Source organism: Sinocyclocheilus grahami, unplaced genomic scaffold (assembly GCF_001515645.1).
Source record: "Sinocyclocheilus grahami isolate Dianchi unplaced genomic scaffold, SAMN03320097.WGS_v1.1 scaffold50.1, whole genome shotgun sequence".
Taxonomy (NCBI): Eukaryota; Metazoa; Chordata; class Actinopteri; order Cypriniformes; family Cyprinidae; genus Sinocyclocheilus; species Sinocyclocheilus grahami.
This window is the reverse complement of record NW_015505229.1, coordinates 2,077,994-2,086,758: the sequence shown is the minus strand read 5'-3', so window position 1 is coordinate 2,086,758 and position 8,765 is coordinate 2,077,994. Positions and strand designations below refer to the sequence as shown.

The 8,765-nt window shown below is 40.4% G+C and overlaps 1 protein-coding gene across 1 annotated transcript; it reads left to right on the top strand.

Moving 5' to 3' along the window:
* Positions 1–467: 467 nt before the first annotated feature.
* On the top strand, positions 468–6,638 carry LOC107583160 (DET1 homolog). The gene is made up of 6 exons (XM_016269272.1): positions 468–668; positions 1,408–2,176; positions 4,086–4,439; positions 4,666–4,856; positions 5,638–5,829; positions 6,336–6,638. Exons 2-6 carry the CDS (start codon positions 1,424–1,426, stop codon positions 6,523–6,525), a joined length of 1,680 nt encoding a protein of 559 aa, XP_016124758.1. The 5' UTR covers positions 468–668; positions 1,408–1,423; the 3' UTR covers positions 6,526–6,638.
* The last annotated feature ends 2,127 nt before the right edge of the window (positions 6,639–8,765 follow it).

Below are 8,765 nucleotides of genomic sequence, written 5' to 3'. Positions count from 1 at the left end.
CAAATACCTCGAGAGCATTTTGAAAGCATAAGGAACCGTCTGTATGGTATTTTGATGTCATACACCGATCGGTCTGCACACGCAAACAAAGCCAAAACCTAGATATTTTAGGCAATATAGAAATCCTGGCCAGGACGCGTCCTGGGAAAATGGCACGTATGGTCACCCTTATCTAGTTTAGTTTGGCTTAAACTGTTTTTAAGCAGGGAATTCTTCCAAAATAATTTCTCTTATGTCACTGACAGTAATAACATCCTCAGAAAACCAAAATGATTAGCAGTGTGGATACCCAGAGCTTCCACATTCACCCGGAACTACTGATTTCAACGGGTTAATATGACTCATTTGTATGATCAGAGAGGTGTAGTTGCGCTGTTTCGCCGCTGCCTAAGGGGGCGCTCTGACACTCTCTGCGCCTCATGTCCACTGTTTATACGCAGAGCTCGCCGAATGCGATGTACTTCCGGCGTTTAGACAGCGAACAGCTCTCTAAACTTTATTTACACTGCCAAATAAACTTTTATACGGCATTGTACCTCCTTTTAAAAGGTTTTCGCTTATGTGCTTTATTTGATGCGGCTGTAGGTTGTCTCTTGGCCATGCTTGTGCTCTCAGAGAGTTAAAGCTGTATAAATATTAGCATGAGAAGTGTTTAAATGGAGATACAGGTAAGATATGCATAACTCATTCAACTGCGTGGGATTATATTGAGATTTTAATTTCATTCACTTTTAAACGAGCTTATTTTTAAAGCTTTAATGAAGAATAAAACCGAAAAAGCAACAAATGAATTTCAAGCAGGAATATCTGTCTGTTTCTGCGTTTATCTGTCTGCCTGCCTATTTGCTTATTTAATATTTTATTTAATATTACATGCCGTATTATATAAAGCAAATTTTGTAGGGAGAACTGCTAAATCTGATTTGGATTTATGATCTCTTTCAGTAATGTTTTAATTTCTCATTTGCAGTGGTAAAGCTGTTGTCATGGCTGCCTTTTTTGTTATATAAAGATAAAATATTATATCAAATAATTTTGTAGAAAGATCTGCTCTATATGCATTGCATTTATTAACTTGATTATTATGATCTCTTCTAATGTTTTAATTCCTCATTTGCAATGGTAATACTCTTGTCAATCCTGCCTGCCTGTCTATTTGTTTATTCTTTGTACCATAAAAGTATTATATAAAACATTTTTTAGGCAGATCTGATCTGTTTGCTTTATATTTGTTAACTTGATTATATAATTTCTCATTTTCAGTGGTAAAGCTATTATCATGACTGCCTGCCTGTATATTTGTTTATTTTTGCCTTGTTTAAAGTATTATTTAAAAGAATTTTGTGAGGACATCTGCTCTGTTTGCTTTGCATTTATTAACATCATTATTTAATTCCTCATTTGCAGTGGTAAAGCTGTTATTATGGCTGCTCACCACAACACTACATCAGAGGACGATTTCCCCACTCTGAAGCCGAGACGCATCCAAAATCAGAATGTGGTCCACCGGCTAGAAAGGCGTCGGATTTGCTCTGGTCCAGTCGGGGGTCATTGGTACCGTGTGCGCTGCTTCCACCAGAACCTGTTCCCCAACTTCACAGTGGTGAATGTAGAGAAGCCACCCTGCTTCCTGCGTAAATTCTCTCCTGACGGACGATGCTTTATTGCGTTTTCTTCTGATCAGACTTCCTTGGAAATCTATGAGTACCAAGGATGCCAAGCTGCTGAAGATCTTCTTCAGGGTCAGAATGGAGAAACGCTGGCCAATGGGAATGACCAGCGCTCCCTCAACATCAGAGGCAGACTCTTTGAACGCTTCTTTTCCCTTCTCCACATCACCAATGTGGCCTCCAACGGTGAGCACTTGAATAGAGAGTGCAGTCTTTTCACTGACGACTGCCGTTATGCGATCGTCGGCTCGGCTGCTTACTTGCCCGAAGAACCTCATCCACACTTTTTCGAGGTGTACAGAAACAACGAATCTGTGACACCGAACCCACGCTCTCCTCTTGAGGACTACTCATTGCACATCATAGACCTGCACACGGGCCGACTGTGTGATACACGCACTTTTAAGTGTGACAAAATCATTCTGTCTCACAATCAGGGACTGTATCTTTACAGAAATATACTGGCAGTGCTTTCTGTGCAGCAACAGACCATACATGTCTTTCAGGTAAGTGTGTAAGACCTGGAACTGTGTCTTATATGTTGTATTTTCTTTCTATTTCTATTTCTCTCTACTGGGTGATGTGACTGGAAAATGTGATGTGACTACACAAACCAAATTCAAACCTGTGTCGCCCTTCCTGAACAACAATGTCAGACATTGTTGTTCAGGTGGGCAACACAGGTTTGAATTTACCTTGTCATTTTGTCAATCCCATCACATAGTTTCTTGTCATTTATTTTTTGGGCAAATATGAATAGCAAAAATGCCAGTAAAGACTGATGGAAATAATTTTTTTGTGATTACATATATAAAATGTATATTCTTAAATATAAAATGTCCTTAAAACATTAACATAATTTTTTATAGAACTAAATTGATTTATTTTGTAATGTTGCTCATGTGGGCAACACAGATTTTAATCTAGTTTGGAATGCTTGACTGTCCCGATCCCTTTTCCCCCCTCTCCTTTCCATAATTTTCTGTGATTTCTCTACTGTTTGTACAATTAAAAATTGTAAAATTTCTTACCCTTTTTCCCCTCTCAAAGGGGTCATATGATGTTGCTAAAAAGAACATTATTTTGTGTATTTGGTGTAATGAAATGTTTATGCGGTTTAAGGTAAAAAAAAACACATTATTTTCCACATACTGTACATTATTGTTTCTCCTCTATGCCCCGCCTTTCTGAAACGCTTCGATTTTTACAAAGCTCATCGGTCTGAAAAGCGAGGTGTGCTCTAATTGGCCAGTTGTCCAGTGCATTGTGATTGGCCGAATACCTCAAGCGTGGGACGGAAATGTTACGCCCCTACCATACTGTGATGGAGCGACGAGACAAAAACATTAAGACCCATTATAAACGAGGCATTTGTTGCATCCAGTGGGAACATAATTACATATTATAATGACTTATACCGTTTTTTTTATGCATTGCATCGCGCAGCGTAAACATAAAACCATGTCTGCATTTGTGATCGGAGAAATGACAAACAATAAGCGCTACTCTACACTGCCCAAAACTTGCGTTTGAATTACCAGTGGCAAATTCTTTAAATATAAAAAAACGTACTTACAGTCTGTGCGTCAGAACAGCCGGCATTGTAGTCTACTCTACCAGGATCAGGAAACAGTTCTCCATAAAATGTGCTGCACACGTCTGAATATTTGGGTTTAACTGTTCTGGAACAGTGTTGTAAATACAACTTAACCACTGATTTCTAGTCGTGTCCTCTTTTGGAATGCCAAACAAAGTAGTTTCGCTTTCACAATGAAACACAGCGTCACATGGCGGCCTTGAGTGAGCGGAGGCCGGGGGCTAGAGTGAGCAGAGGCGGCGGGCTTGAGAATGGCACGGCCGGCGGATTCGACGAAGGAGCAGCAATCACATGTGACGACCCCGGGCAGGACTCCGCTTCATCCACGGTGAAAGCCGTTCCGGCGATCCACAGCGCGAAGTTGATGTCTTTCCTCAGCGACCAGCACGGATCAGCTCTAGGCATAACTAAGCGGATACAGTTCTCTTTTGGAAGACCAAACAAAGTAGTTTTGCTTTCACAACGAAACACATCGTCTCCACGGCATGGCGGCGGCGGCAACAATACTACAGCAAGAAAAAAAGTTACGCCGCCTTTCTTTGTGTGAACATTTGAGCGGCGTTATGCAAATCTTCCCACATCATGACGTTGACATGTGGGGGCTTGTTAGAACGAGCCGTTTTAGGTAGGCGTGGTTGACTTAACTTTTATAAAGAAAATCTCTTTGGATTTGAGACTTTAGTCTTTGCAACTTTACAGATCTTCTTTATGCACCAAGAGCTTGTAACACTTCAAAGAGAAAGGAAAAAATTTTAATCGCATCATATGACCCCTTTAATTACTAAACAAAATGTATTTTTGATCCAACTCCTAACCAGGTGACACCAGAAGGAACCTTCCTTGATGTGCGCACCATCGGTCGTTTTTGTTACGAGGATGACCTGCTGACACTGTCTGCGGTTTACTCTGAGGCCCATGCTGAAGGCCAGCCCGGTTTATCCCGTCTGTATAAGGAGAAAACCATCAACTCCTTAAAGCACCGTCTGCTGGTGTACCTGTGGAGGAGGGCAGAGCAGGACGGCAGCGCCATGGCCAAACGACGGTTCTTTCAGTTCTTCGATCAGCTCAGGCAGCTGCGCATGTGGAAGATGCAGCTGCTGGATGAACATCACCTGTTCATAAAGTACACCAGTGAAGACGTGGTGACGCTGAGGGTCACTGACCCCTCACAGGTACAAACCACCAGCTCACCCACATGCACTGCAGTAACCAGAGATTGAATCAGATATGCCCTTGCTGGCGTCATCCGTTAATCTCTGATAGTGTAAGATATAATACTTGTTGTTGTTTTGTTGTGAATCTTTATACAGGTGGGATTTGTGTTGCGTGGATGGTGGTTGGTGGATCAGAAGTAAAATATTGTGTAAACTTACTACTCAATCTCCTCTTCATTTTTAGCCCTCGTTCTTCGTGGTTTACAATATGCTAACCACTGAAGTTATTGCGGTTTTCGAGAATACTTCAGACAAACTTCTGGAGCTTTTCGAAAACTTCTGCGACCTCTTCCGGAACGCCACGCTCCACAGCGAGGCTGTGCAGTTCCCCTGCTCTGCTTCCAGCAACAACTTTGCCCGTCAGGTGCAGCGCAGGTGAGATATAAATATCAAGCAATTGATGGTTGAGCCAGAGGAGGCCTGTCTCACAAAAGGCTATAACAGTGACTCAGTGTAAATGTGCCACTCAATATATTGGGTGAGAACTCACTCATGCCGACACCTTTTGATATTAAAAACCCTAATTATGCAGACCTCACAAATGCAGGTTCTGAGAAAAAAAAAGGAACAAAACTTAAAAGTTCTGAAACTTCTTGAAAAACCTCATCCATTCAAAATGATGCGGACAGACTACTTTCGAAATTCGTGCACCATTTAATTTTTTAAAAAGAAATCTCATGCTCACCAAGGCTGCATTTATTTAATCAAAAATACAGTAAAAACAGTAATAATGCTTTCTGTTTTAATATATTTAAATATATAATTTATTCCTTTGGTGAAGCAGAATTTTTAGCAGCCATTACTCCAGTCTTCAGCGTCACGTGATCATTCAGAAATCAGCATAATAATATGCTGATTTGCTGCTCAAGAAACATTTTTTATTATTATTATCAAGGTAGAAAAAAGTTGTGCAGCTTAATATTTTGTGGAAATCAATATAATGTTTTTCCAGGGATTTTATAGGGATTGATGAATAGCAAGTTTAAAAGAAGAGCATTTATTTGAAATATTACAACAAATCTTTATTTTTCGTCCATTTGATACTTCCTTGCTGAAAGAATAACTTCTATAAAGAATCATTTCTATGAAGAAGAAGAAAAAAGAGATTGGTCACTTGGCCTACACATTATTTATGGACTGGTTTGTTTGTGCCCAGGTTTAAAGACACTATCGTGAATGCCAAATACGGAGGGCATACGGAGGCGGTCAGGAGGCTTCTTGGGCAGCTGCCCATCAGTGCTCAGTCCTACAGCAGCAGCCCGTATCTGGACCTCTCCCTCTTCAGCTATGACGACAAGTGGGTGTCCGTCATGGAACGCCCAAAGACCTGTGGCGATCATCCCATACGGTACCTCTGAGTTTAAAACCAATTCAGAAGTGAATTTTTATCAAAAGTTGTGCAATAGTGAGATATTTTAGTGCAATTAATGACTTTTTATTGGAATATTATTTAATAGCCATTTTGTGTATTTACTTTTTACTTTTAGAGAGTTTTATTGTTATCTCCTTGCAGGCTTAAATATAGACCTATGCACAGTCTAAAGATTGTTGACAAAGATAGTGATTTGCAGAAGAGGCCAGAAAGCACGCCCACTTTTCCAGTATAGTGAAAAATGAGGCCTAGCGTGAGGTCTGCATCAACTTCCTTGTTAAATCTTGAAACTGAAGTGTAATTTCATGCCGTGACAGGCGATCTTTAAAACACTTCCTGAGACCTCTCAAAAATTTCCCTGACAAATGTTACCATAATTCTCTGATGTACCAAACAATGCTGAAAAACACACAGGTTTCTTGCTGTCGACATGTGATTTGGCATCGTAATAAACTGCTACTGCTTTTGTTTTCCTCCTGCAGGTTCTACGCGAGGGACTCAGGGTTGCTGAAATTTAAGATCCAGGCAGGCCTGCTGGGCAGACCCATTAACCATGCGGTCAGGAGACTGGTTGCGTTCACCTTCCATCCCTTTGAGCCCTTTGCCATCTCTGTGCAGCGCACCAATGCCGAATACGTCGTCAACTTTCACATGCGCCATGGAAGCGTATGATAATGCATGTGTGAGTACAGACATACGATTTGAGAGACTCATGGATTCAAATCTCTGTTTGTTTTCTTTTTATACATCCTTTTTATATTAAAGTTTTATTTATTACAAATGTGATCTCTTTTATATTTAGCTTTTCTCTTCTCTTACTAAATTGCAATGTGCAAAATAAAATGCTTTATTTATATTTTTCAGTATTGTTTGACCCATTGTCCTGTCTTTTCTCGCTGAAGGTGAAAGATTATTGTCAAAACAGATGTTTTAGTTTTTCAGCATAGTTTAAACAGACAGGACATTAAGATATTCTCAGTTCACATTCGACATCTGCCATTTGTAGATAGCAGAGAAAGTATAGATTATGCTAATGCCCCCTCTTAGCAGTTTTCTCCCTCAAAAGCCTACTGAAATAGTTCAGCTTCCATTACCAAGCCAGCTCCCACATAGTCGACCAGCATTAACCAAAAAATGGAGGTGGGTTCGAAGCACACAACACTACACCAACACTAATGCCACAATAATAACAACAAAAACTAATTCTGAAATTGATTCATTATAGCCAGTTTTACTTGGTGAGAGGCTTCCCTGTGGGAATACGATTGTTCAGTTGATAGAGCAGAGGTTGAAGAAAATGCATCTGTTTTAACAAGCACTTCAGTGCTGATTGAAGGACAATTTTCAATACGGGAGATTGCGACAGCTTTAAAACACCACCGTTTCTGTGAACTTCCATACGGAGGGGAAAGATTTTTCCCTCTTCATAATGAAGTAAAAATACAATTAGAACTAATAAATCGAACGCGTAAATCCCAGACGACTTGTATTTGGAGTCGCTCGTCTCGGTGGGAAAGTAGCATGTCAAATCTCCCCCCACCAGTCTAAAAGCTTTCTTTTCTTGAATTTCCATGAAGTGCCATTTTTTTGAGTGGACCCCTAAGTGCAACTACTGTAAGTGTAATCATTCTTTCAAGGCTTTATGAATACGAATCCCTGATATCCCGCTAGTTACTGACAGAAATTTCCCATGTCCAGCAAGATGACCGTGTTCTTGTAGGTGCTCCAGGCGCAGTTGTGCGCAGGGCCCCTGAACGCAGGAATGAATGCTTTTAGCCGCGGACTGGATTGAAATGTGTGATCCTAGGGTTCAGTGTGGGCGGTAGTGGGAGGGTGTCGACTGTGCTTCGTAGGGCTTTTCTCTCATTTAATTCATCTGTAATGGTGCTGCTGCGATATGGAACAAAAAAAATCTTATTGGGGTTATAATTTCCCTGCGCAATCAGTTCAGTTTTGCACTGCATGGGAAAAAAAAGGGGGAGAGAGTGAGAGAGAGAAAAAAGGTGAAATGTACGGAACACTTGATTGAGGAGAAAATTAAGTGAAACGTTGTGAATTGTGATTGCATTATTCAACGTTTTCCATCACATTCTTCCTTCTTTTGTGTTTCTATTATGCGTCGCGGTGACCTGTCCCCATCACAACTGATCCACACTGCTCCGGGCATGAGAGAATTAATTAGATAAAGAGAGAGAAGAACTAAAACATTTACCACAACAAAATTGGTGCCGACAGAGATGTTATGCCATGCTCTTTCAGTCCGACCTCGTCACAAGCTTTAATAGCTGTCATTGTTGTGGCTGCCTGCGCTGTTAGAAAGAGACAGTGAGTCTTTCATTGCAGTCTTTATCGCTCCGGTTTAAAAGGTGTTACTGAACCCGAACCATCCATCATGGGTGCGCTTTGTAAAACGGGATATCTGTGTGTCATCAAATGAAAATCTGTGCTTCTCTCCAACCTAGTGACTTATTAGAAGGAACATTTAAAGTAACTTGACATTTCATCTTGCTTCATGGGTTTTTATAGCGGCATCGGTCGGCTCTGCCACATGTAAAGTTGCAGAGCTCATTGCATAGGTCAGTTGTCTACCTCCCTAGGTGTTATTCTCCTCCAACTTGTCACAAAGTCTTTTATGATATGCAATTACAATCCTTTCTGGTCTAATTTGGAGTTGGCTAGAGTTATTTGAAGTATTTTGCAGTTTAAAACTTCAAATGACCGTGAATGGCTGGTTGGTTCTCACTTTTGAATGACTTAAACTTGTATGAGAGCTACTGATTTCAAGTAAATTTTTTTCCTGTTTAGGATTAAGATCAGGGTTTATTTTCATCAAAATGTGCTGATAGTCTAGGTAATGCAATAAATAATATAATATTTGTTAGAAGTTCAGTTTGGAACATTTCTTAAAATTT